General features: G+C 37.9%; 1 protein-coding gene across 3 annotated transcripts in view; it reads left to right on the top strand.

Annotated features, from left to right (window-relative positions):
• RICTOR (RPTOR independent companion of MTOR complex 2) overlaps window positions 1-15,568 on the top strand; it is an 85,352-nt gene that overhangs the window by 58,992 nt on the left and 10,792 nt on the right. For 2 of the 3 annotated variants that reach the window (XM_065655552.1, XM_065655551.1), the window contains exons 23-32: window positions 1,662-1,826; window positions 2,277-2,353; window positions 2,469-2,547; window positions 3,421-3,530; window positions 6,667-6,754; window positions 7,541-7,633; window positions 8,508-8,614; window positions 9,250-9,479; window positions 10,204-11,230; window positions 14,722-14,899. In XM_065655552.1, the coding sequence (XP_065511624.1) occupies window positions 1,662-1,826; window positions 2,277-2,353; window positions 2,469-2,547; window positions 3,421-3,530; window positions 6,667-6,754; window positions 7,541-7,633; window positions 8,508-8,614; window positions 9,250-9,479; window positions 10,204-11,230; window positions 14,722-14,899 (2,154 nt within the window). The remainder of the gene's footprint in view (window positions 1-1,661; window positions 1,827-2,276; window positions 2,354-2,468; window positions 2,548-3,420; window positions 3,531-6,666; window positions 6,755-7,540; window positions 7,634-8,507; window positions 8,615-9,249; window positions 9,480-10,203; window positions 11,231-14,721; window positions 14,900-15,568) is intronic. The other variant, XM_065655553.1, reaches the window with a different exon arrangement.

Below are 15,568 nucleotides of genomic sequence, written 5' to 3'. Positions count from 1 at the left end.
TTTTTTTACTTTAGCTCATTGTTTCAAATTTATCTGCAGTGGATTTTATTTGCCATTTAATTGTCCCATCAGTCATGAATTACTTTTTATGTTTTCCTTCTCCAAACAGAAAATAAAAATGGTTCTAATTCTGTATTAGCTATCTGGATAGATTAATTCATGTTCAGGAAGTATTTCAGGAAGTGAAGGTTTTTACCTCTTGTTCTCTGTATCACACTCAGTGTAGTTATAGCAGTAACAGCAATTCTTTGTAGACAGATTTTAACACTTTAAATACTTGACACTGAATTCTGTTTTCATATAGTTGTGTTATTCCATAGGCTTAACATCTAGATCACGTGATCATTTTGGCATAATAGCTCTTGTTCTCGTCTTTAATAAATATTCTGCTAGTTCTGTATTCCATGTACAAGGCATACCCTAATGGGATGCAAGCCATTTCAAAATGGTTTTGCAGCTTCGATCAGAGTTGTGAATCACTGTTCCACAGTCTTTCTTGATATGTGTTAACACATTACATTCCTGCCTCTCCCCTAAAAAATAGGCCTCTGTAGATGGAATAAGTAGAAATTTGCACATGATATTTGAAGTTAAAATAATGAGACAAGGTTTTTGAAATGATCTGTGGATGTTCACTACTCAGCCCCTCATTTTCTTTCAAGTCCTGCCAGCCAAGTGTTTCTGCAGGAAAAAAACCAATCCAGAAGCTATTGTTAATCTAGGTAGTACTGTCCAACCTGGACCAATTCACCTGTCTGTTGAAGTGCAGATATTCACATGCATCCCAACATAGATCACTTATATTTTAGCATATAGAAAATCTACTTACGTATAGCTATTATAGCCTTAAAGGTGGAGGGACTGAAGACCTTAAGAAAGATTTGGGCACACAATTTTTTATTTTCCAGGTATGCTTGTCTGAGTATAGATAGCACCTTTCCTAGTAAGCATACATTGACAGGTTTGTTCTGTGCCTACTCCAGAGTACTGCAAATTCTTGCAGATTAAGCCTGTTTGCTTCTATTTTGTGTGTATTTTTTCTAAGGGAAAATGGTGTTAGCCATTTTATGCTCTTTATTCAGCAAGTTTTGAACAGCAGTACAGGAACTGACAAGGTACTTACTTCATTTTGCTGTCATTGGGAGAAATTCATGTAGTAAACTGTCAGGAAACTGTCTTATTACAGAAAATAACATTTTTCTATTTAGAAGGTTTTCTGAGAAGTTTTGAAGATCAGATACTTTTGGGAAACAATGTAAAATTTATTAAAATAAATTCCTTAGAGGTTCTAGTATTTGCTCATTAAATTTTTTTGCAAAACATTGCATACGTGAAAGTATATGCAATCTCACTGGCCATTTATAAGGTATTTTTCATGCTAAGCCTGATTACTTTGTGTGATGCTATCACAGTGAATTGATTGATAAAGATTTTCCAAGGAGACTTGCAATGACCAGATTATTTGTGATCTCAGACTCAAATTTCCCACTTGATAAGACAGAAATAACTCTTGATAGACTGTAATTTTAATATGTGAGGTGCACATCACAGCTACTTGCTCTAAAATTCAGTAATTGAAAGGTCTTTTTAAAAGTGATAAATCACTCAGTAGATTAGCTATTTTTCATCTTCCGTTCAAAAAATTTTCCTTATTTTTGCAGAGCTGCAGGTTGTATGCAACAAAACACTTACGAGTCTTACTGAGAGCAAATGTAGAGTTCTTCAGCAACTGGGGGATTGAGTTACTGGTGACCCAGTTACACGATAAAAATAAAACTATTTCTTCCGAAGCACTTGATATTCTAGATGAGGCATGTGAAGACAAGGTGAGCATCCTTTCCATTTTCAGCCTCCTTTTGGTATGCTACTTTGTAAGCTGTTCACCACCCCTTTCCCCCAGTAGCAGGGTTAAAGTATGCAAGAACCTACTGATGGTTTCCTTTCTTAATTGTCATTGATGAATGTCATAATAGCTTAATAATAGCTTGCTGAAAATACTGCAGTATTAATGACAAGAAAATGTAGTCTTCTGGATTATGCCTACTTTTAAATATTCAGATTAATTCAGCCATTTTGCACATTGTAGTCTTTGTGAAGTAATCTGTATTTAATGACAAGGTACATAAAGTGCATAATATTATTATGAGGTTAGTGCTGTTTGATACTTCCTTTTGTGAAAAACTTGCTGCTTCATTGCGGGCAGGTTGTTGTAATTGTTGTAGTTTTGAGAACTATATAGTGCTCAGATATTCTTTATGCATCTTTAATTATTTTAGGCCAATCTTCATGCCCTTATCCAAATGAAACCAGCTCTTTCTCATCTTGGAGACAAGGGTTTGCTTCTACTCCTAAGGTAAATGTGGAATATGCTGTTTGACTTCACACTTTGGAAACAAATAAGTGTGTGTTTTTATTCAAATTATGTTATTTGTTTTCAAGTGAAGCACTAACTGTCTGTTACTTTACAGATTTCTGTCCATCCCAAAGGGGTTTTCATATCTAAACGAAAGAGGTTATGTAACAAAACAAATGGAAAAGTGGCAAAAGGTAATGCTATAAATAAAAGTGTACTTGATATTAGGAAGGGGAAGGATATGAACGTGCAGGATTAGAAGGTCAAAGATTCTTAAAAATATTGTATATTCATATATGTATGTTGCTTATGCCAATTCATTTATTGCCTCAGGGACTTAAGATTTTGTTGAAAAAGGTTGACAGGGACTTAGTTCCATAGTTTCTCTGTAGATGTGTGCTTTTGATTTACCTGGGCTTTTATATCATTTTGATATTTCAGCAAGTATTTGAGGAGTGTAGTGAATTCCTAAAACATGCTATTGTATAAGATCTTATCTAGAGAAATGTGTAAAAGAGTGCTTTTTTTTTCAAGATACACGCTACTGCTGGTCATTGCTAATTAAAGTTAAACCTATAGCTCATGAAGACAGAATTAGCTTATGCTCTTAGGAAGTAAATAGGAACACAAAACTATTAAGAAAAATGCATAATTGTTATTACTAGAATAAAACTGTTCATAAATTATTTTGTTTTCATGATTAATTATAAGTGCTTGTTCTCATTTCTGCTGGCAATTTTTTTACTGAGTGATAAGCTTGTCACTTCTCTAGGAATACTGAAATGTGCGGTGGTCTGTTGTGATTATTTGGGTTAAAATCAGATGTGAAGTATTGCCTTCTTTCCTTTTTTAACAAATTCACTGAAATATTTACGGTATCAGTTGTTGACTCTGAAAACTGACTGTATGTATGAAGTGCAGTAATTTTGGTGAGCCCCACCTTCAGATGATAAAGAAATTCAGCCTTCCTTAAGGGGCACTTCGATAACTCCTTCCTTAAAAGTGCGATATTGTAAAAACATAAACCACTAAATGTATTTTGTCAACCTTTGTCTCTCTTCTTTTAGGAATATAACTTAAAGTATGTTGAATTGATTGAAGAACAACTTAATGAAGCACTTACAACATACCGCAAACCTGTTGATGGTGACAACTATGTTCGTCGGAGCAACCAAAGGTGAATTTGGGAAGATGGGTGTTTGGGCATAAGCAGGCAGGACTGATCAAGAGAGCTTTAAACTAGAGTTGGTGGGGGAAGGGGATGCTAACAGGATTGCAATAGGTAAGCCAAGGGTTGGCATGGCATTACCTGAGGGTGACAATGCTAGTGGGAACATTTACACTGCTCCTGGAAGCGCAGGGGGCTCAGGAGCATGTCTGAAATGCGTGTACACCCACACATGCAGTATGAGAAACAAACAGGATGAACTGCTCACAGAGCTGTGATACCATTGGTATTAGCGAGACTTGGTGAAATTAGTCCCAAGGCTGGAGTGCTGGGATGGAGGGCACCAGGCTGTTCAGGAGAGATAAGCAGAACAGGCGAGGGGAAGTTTTCACACTACATGTAAGGGAGAGGTTTGATTGTACAGCACTTAAAATTAATGATCATGTCGTTGAGAGCCTCTGGATGAGGATTAGGGGATGGGAAACAAAGGAGGTGTTTTAGTGGTTGTTTACTAATGATTAATCAGGCTGTTAGCCCTGACGAGTTATTCTATAAGCAACGAGGAGAAATCTCTGGATTAGTAGCCCTTGTCCTTTTTGGAGATTTCAACTTCCCAGACATCAGCTGGAAATATCACACTGCTGTGATGAGCAGGTCTTGGAAATTCTTGGAGTCGCAGGAGAACTTCTTGTCACAGGTACTCATTGAACCAACTAGGAAACATGCCCTTCTAGACTTGCTGTTTGTGAATAGAGAAGGACTTATGGGAAACGTGATGGTAGGTCATTGTCTTGGCCATAGTGATCATGAAATGGTTGACTTTTAAAATTTTCAGTGTAATGAGAAGAAAGGACAGCAGAGTTGCTACCCTGGACTTCAAGAGAGCAAACTTGAGGCTATTTGGGGAGCTGTTTAGCGGAGTGCCCTGAGAATTTGCCTTTAAGGGCTTAAGAGCCCAGGAGTGCTGGTCAGTCTTTAAGAACCACCTTTTAGAAGCACAGGAGAAGGCAATTCCACTGTGCCGCAAGTCACACAAGTGAGGCAGAAGACCAGCTTGACTGAGCAGGAAAATCCTCACAGAGCTCAACAGGAAAAGGGAATTGTATGATCTCTGTAAGCAAGGTCAGGCTTCACAGGAAGATTACAGAGCTGTGGTTTGTATATGCAGGGAGAAGACATGAAAGGCCAAAGCTCAGTTAGAGTTGAAACTGAGCCAGTGTAGTGTCACATGACAAGAAGGGCTTCTGTAAGTACATTAATAGCAAGTGGAGGTATAAAGAAAATATTGGACCAATACTTGTTGAAGGTGGTTGTGTGACTAGTTAAGATGAAGAAGCAGAGGTATTGAATGCGGTTTTTTGTCAGTCTTTAATAATACTGATAGACCTTGGCCTGCCCAGTCCCCTCAGTTGGAGGACCATGAGTGCGAGAACAGTGACTTTACATTTCTGGACACTGATTTTGTAAGAGAATTGTAAGAGACCAGCTCTGTCAGCTGAATGTTCAGAAATCCAGGGGGCCTGATGAGATTCATTCCAGAGCACTGAAGGAGCTAAAGGATGTTATGGCAGGATCTCTCAAATCATCTGCCAAAGATTTTGGGAGTCTGGGGGTGTCCCTGCTGACTGGATGCCAGCCAGTCATAATCCAATCTACAAAAAGGGCCTAAGAGAAGACCCAGGAAGTTAAAGACCTGTGAGTGTAACCTCAGTTCCTGGAAAAATTATGGAGAAGATTATACTGGGTACTGTTAAAAGGCATTTAAAGAATAATACAATCATCAGGCACAGTCAACACGGGTTCATGGAGGGAAAGACCTGTATAACTCATCTGATATCCTTCTGTGATAAGGTCACCTGCCCAGTGGATGAAGGGAAGGTCATGGATATATCTGAATTTTAGTACAGCTTTTGATACTGTCCCTCACAGCATCCATCTGGACAAGTTGCCCAGCTGTGGGATGGGCAGGGTCACAGTGCGCTGGGTGAAGAACTGGCTGAAGGGTTGAATGGGGCTACATCTACCTGGTGACTGGTCATCAGAGGTGTTCCACAGGGCTCAATTCTAGAGCAAGTGCTGTTCATTTTAGAAATTATCTGGATGGAGGAATTGAATGCACTGTTAGCAAGTTTGCTGATGTTCCCAAACTGGGAGGTGCTGTTGACTTTCTTGAGGGACAAGAGGCCTTGCAGGGAGATCTGGGTAGATTGGACCGCTGGGCAGTCATTAATGGGATGAAATTTAACAAGTCCAAGTGCCAGATAATGCATCTAGGACAGAGTAACACCAGGTACAAGTATAGGTTGGGAGAGGGGTGGCTGGAGAGCAACCCTGCAGAAAGGGATCTGGGGATGCTGGTCGACAGCAGCTCAACACGATCAGCAGCCTGTGCCCTGGAAGCCAAGAGGACAAACCGCATCCTGGGGTGCATCAAACATGGTATGACCAGCTGTTTAGGAGAGAGGATTTTCCCACTGGATTCAGCGTTGGTGTGGACTCAGCTTGAGCACTGTGTGCAGCTCTGGGCTCCACAACTGAAGGAGGATGTGAAGGTCCTTCAGTGCATCCAGAGAAGGTCAACAAAGCTGGTGAAAAGGCTGGAAGGAATCTCCTATGAGGAGCTTCTGAGGACTTTGGGCTTATCTCTTTTGGAGAAAAGGAAGCTGAGGGGCAACCTCATTGCTCTTTACAGCTTCCTGAGGAGGGGAGGTGGAGATAGGGGTACTGATCTCATTTTCCTGCTATCCAGTGACGGGATGCATGGGGATAGTTGAAAACTGTACCAGGGAGGCTTAGACTGGATGTCAGGCAGCATTTCTTTACCAAGAGAGTGGTCAAACACTGGCACAGGCTTTCTGGAGAGATGGTTGATGCCCCAAGCAGGTCAGTATTTAAGAGGCATTTGGACAAGGCCACTAATAACACGCTTTAACTTTTGATCAGCCCTGAAGTGATCAGGCTGTTGGTCTAGATGGCGGTTGTAGGTCCCTTCCAACTGAAATAGTCCTATTCTGTTCTGTTCTATTTTTCTCCAAAATAATCCTCTTCCTCTGAAAAATATCAAGAGTAACTCATTGCATTACACATTCTTTTAAAAGAAAATATCAGAATTGCTGAGAAAGCATATGATTTCTCTTTCTGCCAGATTACAGCGACCACACGTCTACCTGCCGGTTCACCTTTATGGCCAACTGGTGCACCATAAAACAGGCTGCCATTTATTGGAGTCTCAGGTGAGGATAATAACTATTTACAATTTGAAAGATTTTAAAGAGTACTGTAACCCTTTAAAAAATGTTTTAAAAGAGATGGCATTTAAACAGTCATTGCAAATAAGTTGATTATGCAAGTCTTAAGTCATACGGACCAAAAAGTTGTGAAGACAGTCTTTGCCATCTAGTCTCATATAAAATTCCATCCTGACCATGAAATATCAGAGAAATACTTTGTAACATTATTCTCAAAATGGCTAGCAAAATATTAGTACCAGAAGCAACTCAGCAATAGAATTTTTCATTCTGTCTGTGACTGAACTGCGTCTTGACAAGTAAAACTGTGTTATCCTTTTATGCATACAAAAACATAGAAATGAGGGAATAAAGTCTTCTTTCTAATATCGTAAAAAGCTAAGAAAACAAACACTAAGCCAGTTCATAGTTGCTTAAATGAATTCACTTTTAATGTGGGTTTGCAAGATGATGTAATGTAAGTTGAAAAGTTCAAGAGAAAGCTTACATATTCCAGTGTGTTAGGCTGATTAATCTGTTATCCTTTTATACTCTGAATTAGCTCGATGCTGTCAGTGGTTGCATTAACATTTTGTACTTGCCTTACCATTGCCATTAATTTATGCTTATTATTCCAGAACTTCCACTGTTCATTTTAGAATGCATACTTTAAATTCGTACTTTACCTTTTATTAAAAATGCAAAAGAACTTGTTTGACTGAGGTCTCCTTTTCATTTTCAACTGAGTTTGTTCTTTGTTTTTGTTTTTTTCCTTCTGCTTTTCTCCTTCAGAGTATTGTTACAGATCTAAGTTACACTGTTCGTTCCCCAATGCTGGATAAGTGGGAAGGAATTAAGCAGCTGAAAGCAGCCCTTTGGGCCTTGGTTAGTAATAGCTTTAAAATTTTTTGCAGTTGTTTGAGTTCTGGTTTGATTCTTGATTCTGAAATTACTAAGCAGAATTCCATAAAATAGTTAAGAGTTTTTTCATAAAATGTGTGTGTTTTGTCTAAGTTGGCATTCTGCACCGTCCCTGGACTTCCAGTTGAAAATTATTCACTCTATCTTTTCTGTTTTGAAGTTTTTAATAGTCACCTTGTCTTTTTTCCTTTTAACAAAAAAAGAGAACAGATTGTCACATGTAGCAGCAGTATTAGTATGGAGCCAGTAGTGAAGAGGTTGCAGTGGTCTGATTTTAATGTATTTACTGCAGTGGTCCAAAATTCATTGTTTTGGGAAGAAAGTTGTCTGCCACTGATGCATGTCGTCATGACACCCCTGGTACTTGGGGTCAGCAAAAACCTAGTGTTTGTGCCTATCCAAGATACACTTCTAAATTTGCTTTGCCACCTCAACTGTTCATCTGCTCCTTTCTTGCCTTTACTGAAGTTTATTTTGGAACATTTGTGCAAGGTGACTATTACTGGAAGATATTGTAGGTATGTAATAAAATGCTTGTGTAAGAGGAATGTAAAATGAGTAAACCAAGATCATACTGTCAGTTGTAGGAGAACGGGTAAAATGAAGAATACATAGTAGTTAGCTCTGGGCAGTTTTAGGTATTACACGTAGCATGCCAACTCTCCTTTTTTGGATTTGTGCAACTAGGAAATGTCAAAAATAGTACTCACATCTTGAATTGCTTTGAGAAGGTGGGTTGAAATGGTACTACCAACAAATAGAAATGCCAAAAGCTTTACACTAATGGCGCTGCAGATCACATGAAAATCAAAACTCACTTCACAAATTTTTATTCCAGGGCAATATTGGATCATCAAATTGGGGTCTTAACTTGCTTCAAGAGGAGAATGTAATTCCTGATATAATGGCACTTGCTCAACATTGTGAGGTTCTCTCTGTTAGAGGGTATGTGTATCTAAGTTATACATAAAATTTACAGATGGTAGTTGTCGTAAGTTTTCAAATAGACTTAACTAATTTACATGAATATAGTTTTGCACTTGGAAATCAGTTATTAAAGATCATTGACTGAGTATCAATCTCAGTCCTATACAATTGCAGAATCAGATAGAAAGTCTGAAAGAACATGCAGTGAACAAATTAAACCTATGAAAAAAGAATACATACTACTTTTCTCCTTTTTTAAAAAACATTGTTTCCTACTTCTATCTCTGGAATTAGTATCCCATCTTTTTTATTCAATATCTTAATCTTTAAAAGCATAAATAGGTGGTCTTTTGCCTAATATGGCTACCACATTAATGTTTGTCTTTTTTTTTAACTTTCTGCTTTTCTACTGTATGTAATCAGGCTCTGGTAATACTTAGTTTTTGTTTCTGAATAGTGTATTGTTCTCAGATATTTTAGTGCACTTGTTAAGCTTCCATTGATAAAAAAGTAAAAAATAAAAAGCTACTTGGCAATTTCGTGAAGTTTCTGCTGGATTGTTTTGAAGCTGTTTCCTTTCAAAAGAGAAATAAGTTTAGTTAAATTAGATGCTATTATTGTTGCTCTTTTTTCTATATATGCATTAAATACAGAACCTGTGTCTACGTGCTTGGTCTAATAGCCAAAACTAAACAAGGATGTGACATTTTGAAGCATCACAACTGGGATGCAGTGAGACACAGTCGTAGACAGCCTTGGCCAGTGGTTCCTGATGATATGGAACAGCTCTGCAATGAACTTTCTTCTGTGCCCAGCACTCTTAGCTTGAACTCTGAGTCCACCAGTTCTAGGCATAACAGTGAAAGTGAATCTGCTCCTTCAAGTAAGTAACAACAACATAAACAAACAAAAAACCCTCAAACCGTTCTTACCAGCCTTTTGGCAGGATGAGGTTCAGACAAATGTTGTAAATGTGCTGTTCCAAGAAAGAAGACTGCAAGCAACGGGACAGACTTAGATGCATTCAGAGAGACATAGTCAAGTGAGAGGGAAGAGAACAGTGTCTTAGGTTTACATTTGATGTAGAAACAGAAATTTTAACATCAGAGTAAGTTACTAGTTCTTATGTCAAGTCATGACAGCTTGCTGCAATACCCTGCAGGAATTTCTGTGCTGAGGTATAAAGATACATTAACTTGATTGTCCTCAGAGGAATATTCTAGAATATAAATACATATATTCCGTGTATATATACATATACAGAGAATATTGCCGTATTTAAATTCTTGTATATTTTGAGTATCTAATAGATTTTAATTTTGCTATGGATATTTTGAATTTAAATCCAGAAGTATACCATATTTAGATATTAAGGATTGCATTGCTTGTGATCCTAGTAGCTGGATATTTGCATTGAAATAAGATAGTCTGACATTTCTTTTGAAGCAATGAGACCTTTAGCTCAAGTACTCCTCAAGATACTCAATTTACATTAAATTGCATAGTCTTCCACTTTGGCTTCTACAGAATTGTGTACTTTTTCACAACAAGTTTATATACTTTAAAGAAATGTCCATTTTCAGTGACAAACCCTCATATAATTTCAGGTATGTTCATCATGGAGGATGACCGTTTTGGTAGTACTTCTACTAGTACGTTCTTCCTAGATATTACTGAAGATACAGAACAAATATTTTATGACAGACCTGGGCCTTCAAAGGACAAAGACCGTAGTCCCTTTCCTTTTTTTTCTTCTAGTAGACTTGTGAAAAATCGCATTCTAAACTCTCTTACTCTACCTAATAAAAAACACAGAAGTAGCAGTGATCCAAAAGGAGGAAAGCTGTCATCTGACAGTAAATCAGGCCTGAGGCGAAATCGTACAGTAACAGAACCTTCTGGTAGCATAGACTTTCCTGCTGGGGAAGAAATCAACCCTGTGTTCAGAGTTCCTAAAATCCAGACTTTACGATTAGAAACGTCTTTTGTTGGAAGTAAGCACATGGAAGATACTGATAGCACCCCAAGTATTGGAGAAAATGATCTGAAGCTGCCAAAAGGTCTTGGAAGTGAAATTCACCGGGAAAACACAAGCAGAGAAAGGCTAATAGGGGATGGTACTACACAAACACATTTCAAGAGTCGTAGCTTAAGTTTTAATACAGATACCACAACAAGTGGCATAAGCTCAATGAGCTCTAGCCCTTCAAGAGAGACTGTAGGTGTGGACACTACAAATGCAGATACTGACTGTGGAAGTTTGAGTACTGTGGTAAGCACAAAAACAGTTAAACCAAGTCACTGTTCAACACCACAGCCTAACCATCTGCCTCTCTCAAAATCCAACTCTGTATCCCTGGTACCGCCAGGGTCTTCTCATACACTTCCCCGAAGAGCCCAGTCTCTTAAAGCTCCTTCTCTTGCTACGATAAAAAGTCTTGCTGACTATAACTTCAGCTACACAAGTTCTCGAGATGCCTTTGGCTATGCTACACTAAAACGCTTACAACAGCAGAGAATGCATCCCTCACTGTCTCATTCAGAAGCCCTAGCATCTCCAGCCAAGGACGTGCTGTTTACTGACACTATTACCATGAAGTCTGGCAGCCTGGATTCTCGGCTAACCCCAAGTCGGTAAGAGATTATTATGTGCTCTGCTCTTAGAGCTTTGAAGTAAGAACTATTAAAGAAAAGTATCATGCTAGTGTTTTGGGTTTTTTCCCATCTTCACCTGAAAGTGACAGGATGATTCATAACTTCATTGAAAGCAGTATCGTTATTAGGAGAATAGTGTAATAGAATGAGAATTCTTAACTTTGTAAGTGCTGTCAGAGAAGCCCAGCTTTCACAGCCCCTTTTTCTCAGCCCCTTTGATGCTGTTAGTGACAAAGGAAAATGTATCCTTTTATCACATTTGTTTTGTGTTTAACTCTTTTAATATTTAAATGCAATTATATTGTTAACGTTACTAAATTTGCAATCACACAAAATTGTCCATATAGTCAGAACTGTATTTCAGAACAGAATTTTCTTGATGACAGTGAGGTTTTAGGACAGGGACTCCTGCCAAGATGCTGTATTCATGTTCACTATGGCATTGAGGCCAGTGGTGAGATACTGGTACCACTGTTATCATTGTGAGTTTGGCTGCTTAGCTACAACAGAGCAAAGATTTTACTCATAGCGTTTATTTTTAGATGGCAATGTCACCTCTTTATTTTTGCATAATACTAGATGTTCTTGAAGACTAATTGGATAGTTACATAAGAAATCTAGCTCTTGACATTGATACTGTTCCCAGCAGCTGTACTCAGTGCTTAAAAACTTTCTCTTAAAAGCTCTTCTACCAAGTTTTTCCTTTCAAATCCTCTTTTAGCTAGTGCATTGGATTTTCACATTACTATTGAAAGGGAAAAGACACTTTATTTCTCTGTTCTTACCTAAACGTCATCTCTCAGGTGAGAGGGAGGTGAGAAGCTACTAGCACATTAGACATGCCCGGTCCCTGAACTGCCACAGACCCAGTTGAGTGTATAGTGCCTGTTTATTACTGTTCATTTTTGTCCTCATTAAGAGCAACATTCATTGGTTGATATTTTAATCTGATTCTACAAAGGTGCTGTAAAAGATAAGTTTTGTTGTCTTTGTTCAATTAAGTTAGAACTAGACCGAGTGTGCTGATTATATTAAGAATGATTCAGTAGTTAAGCTGCACTATCCTGGAAATCAGAACTGCTGTTCCTTGCACTGTCCTGTGCTGGTGCGGAAACAAACTGGTGTCATTTTGGTAGCAGTACAGGTTCTGTTCTGGCTCTAGTGATGTTGTACCATTCTTTGCAGTCATGCCCTTGATATGCAGAACAGCTTCCCTGCAGTGGACTTTAATCCTGAGACTCTGCATGCAGTACTAACAGTACTCCATTGCTTAGTTGTTCATCTCTTGTGTCGGTGGTTAGGCTCAAGGATTTGGGCTGACCTTTTTAACATGGAACTGAAATGGCCAGAGTGCTCGTATCTCTCAGAAGGTTAAAAAATTGCAGGTATACATATTACAAAAGATTACCAGATTGTGCTGGTTACTAATATGATTCATTGGAAAGACTACGATGTAACTAGTATATGTGTTTTTCTTACTAGTTATAGCTGAGTGTCTGCACAGAATAATTGTCCTTTTAATTTCAGAGCACGTTACTGCTTCCATCTAAATATTATCCTTAACTGCTGTTTAAGTAGTAAATTGGAAAGAAACTTTGTCCTTTTTGTCTGCCAAGGCTAGTTTTCTGTCAGTCTTCAGAAAAGTTTCTTTGATTCATGCTTCATTGACAGATTAATGGGTTCATAGCAACCGACAGCTGTAAAATGATTTTTGTGATGTTTCCAGTTGGTCTTTTCATTGAAAAGGTTGAAAAGCGTATTTCTTTGCATAAATTATTTTGTGGGGCTGAATTTTCTACCTCTGTCTTGAAAGACCAGCCAAAAATGTTAATGTTCATGTTTCAAATCCTGATCAGGGCTCTCACCATATCATCTGCAGACATGCTTTTATGAAAACTTACTGGTGTTGATCACTAGTAATGATATATCTTTTAGCTTTTCCAGGAAAAGCATGGACAAATGTTTGGGATTAATACTTCTCTCTGTAATTTTATGTTGAGAGTAATTGTAGAATGCTTTATTATTAAATAATTTGTAACTTTTTTAGGTTATAGAATCCTAGAATCATTTAGGTTGGAAAAGACGTACAAGGTTGTCAAATCCAACTGCCAACCTTACACTGCCAAGTCCACCACTAAACCATGTCTTTAAGTGCTGCATCTACATATAATTTAAACACCTCCAGGGATGGTGACTCCACCACTTCCCTGGGCAGCCTGTTCCAGTGCCTGAGAACCCTTTCCATGAAGAAATTTTTCTTACTATCCAATCTAAACCTCCCCTGGTGCAACTCGAAGCAATTTCCTCTCATCCTTTTCAAGTATGGCTCTACTTTTCTTGTAAGTCCAATGCTACTGTCATTAGCAAGGGTCAGAATTATTTAGTAGCAATAAAAATTTTGATATCCTATAACTTGTGTTCTATGCATTCCCATGGCAAAATAGTGTCTTGAATCTTGCATGGTCAAACCTCGATAAATTAATTTCATCTTAGTATAAATCTCTTAAACCTGTTAGGGATAAGAAGACATTTTAATTGCCCATCTAAACCACAAAAATGATAGAAGATTATTTTGAAGGCAGAAAGTCAAGAAATCAAATATTTACTGTACTTTACCTCCCAATGTATAATTATTTGCGCTAATATAATAAAAATTTACTGTTCCTGAAGTGTCTCTTTACTAGGAAGCTTTAATCCACAACATAGAGACCATCTGCACTGGTTGATTCGCAGAAAACATTTATAGGTTTTTATCTTCAATGAGAAGTAAAATGTCAGGTGGCCAAACATTAGATTTCCATCATCAGGACTCTAATTAGCACTGAGAACTTATTCTCCAGCCTCCCCTCCTCTCCTGTCTCGTTTTCCCAACCTATTTCTTTGTTCTCTGGGTTGCTTGTCACAGACAGCTCTGCTCACTGCGCAGATTCAGGTTTGTTCATTGTGCATTCTTTCTCCATACTTGAGTGATCTGATGAGTGGCCCTTTTAGAGTACAGGAAAAATATGTTCCTTTTCTGCATCACTGGTTCCTTAGCAGGCTTAAGCTCTGTGCTTGCAGGGATGTGCCTGCTCAACTCAGAGTTTGTGAAAATACAGGGAAGTTGCATTCAGTGTATAGGTACATTTCAAAACAAGACAGCAGTTTAAAAGCCTCGACCTTTACTAATCATGTCTGGACTGTAAATCTTCAGAACCTGGTAACCTCGTAAGTTTCACCCTGCTATCTTTCAGATCCCTATGCCAGGACTTTTAAAGAAAGAAAACATTTACCCAAGCAATGGCCAAACCATGAAATGTAGTATGAGGCAGAAAAAAGCAATGAGCCTATAGTTGTAATTTGACAGAGTAACAAGCTCTGGATTCTACAATGGGAAGATGAGGATAGTCTTCATCAGCAATCTTTCTTACTTTTAATGTGTCAGAATGAGAGACGTACCAAGATTGTGATTTATTATTTCAATATTACAGGTTCATGAAAGCTTTAAGCTATGCTTCATTAGATAAAGAAGATTTATTAAGTCCTATTAACCAAAACACACTTCAGCGTTCCTCTTCTGTTCGCTCCATGGTTTCTAATGCTACCTATGGTAGCTCTGATGATTACATTGGCCTTGCTCTCCCAGTGGATATCAATGAAATATTTCAGGTATGTATGTGATACCCTTCTGGGTTCATTTGCATTTTCATACTGATGGGTAGTCTGCTGTTGCATTTTCACTGGAAGAGATTAGATGGAGGGAGAAGAGGAAAAATGGCTAGGGTATATTTGAGGAGTGCATTTTAGAGAACAAGAGTTTCTTTTCACACACAATCACAGAATCTAACCCTATTTACAGAAAATCGCTAGTCTGTTTTGTGCTATTAGGAAAATAGTGATACAAACTAGGTTAGAAGAGTGTTAAACAATGGTAGCATAAACATGCTGTCATAAGATTTTTAGTCGACAGCTAGCTTTTACACTAAAATTAGTGTAGTCTGTGGACATTTGTTAATACCTCTTTAACCAACTAATTAATATGTTCATTTGTAAGTTATAAATGATGTGCATAATCACACAGTTAACTTCCCGCTGCTGTGATGTTGATAAAATATTACTTTATTTCTATGTACATAATCATAGTATTAAATTGTCTTTACTTAACCTCACAGATATATGTATTTAAGCTGAAACTAATTATTTTCTTTTAAGTGTCTTATCAATTGCCTTCCTCTTTCTACTTGGTTTAAACACACTGATGCATCACAGGGTTTGATATTCTGTTACCTAATTATCAAAAACAGGACATGGTCTATGTCAAAGGTAAATTGGTGGGCT

This window comes from Caloenas nicobarica, chromosome Z (assembly GCF_036013445.1).
Source record: "Caloenas nicobarica isolate bCalNic1 chromosome Z, bCalNic1.hap1, whole genome shotgun sequence".
In the NCBI taxonomy this organism is placed as follows: domain Eukaryota; kingdom Metazoa; phylum Chordata; class Aves; order Columbiformes; family Columbidae; genus Caloenas; species Caloenas nicobarica.
This window is presented reverse-complemented; position numbering and strand designations above follow the sequence as displayed.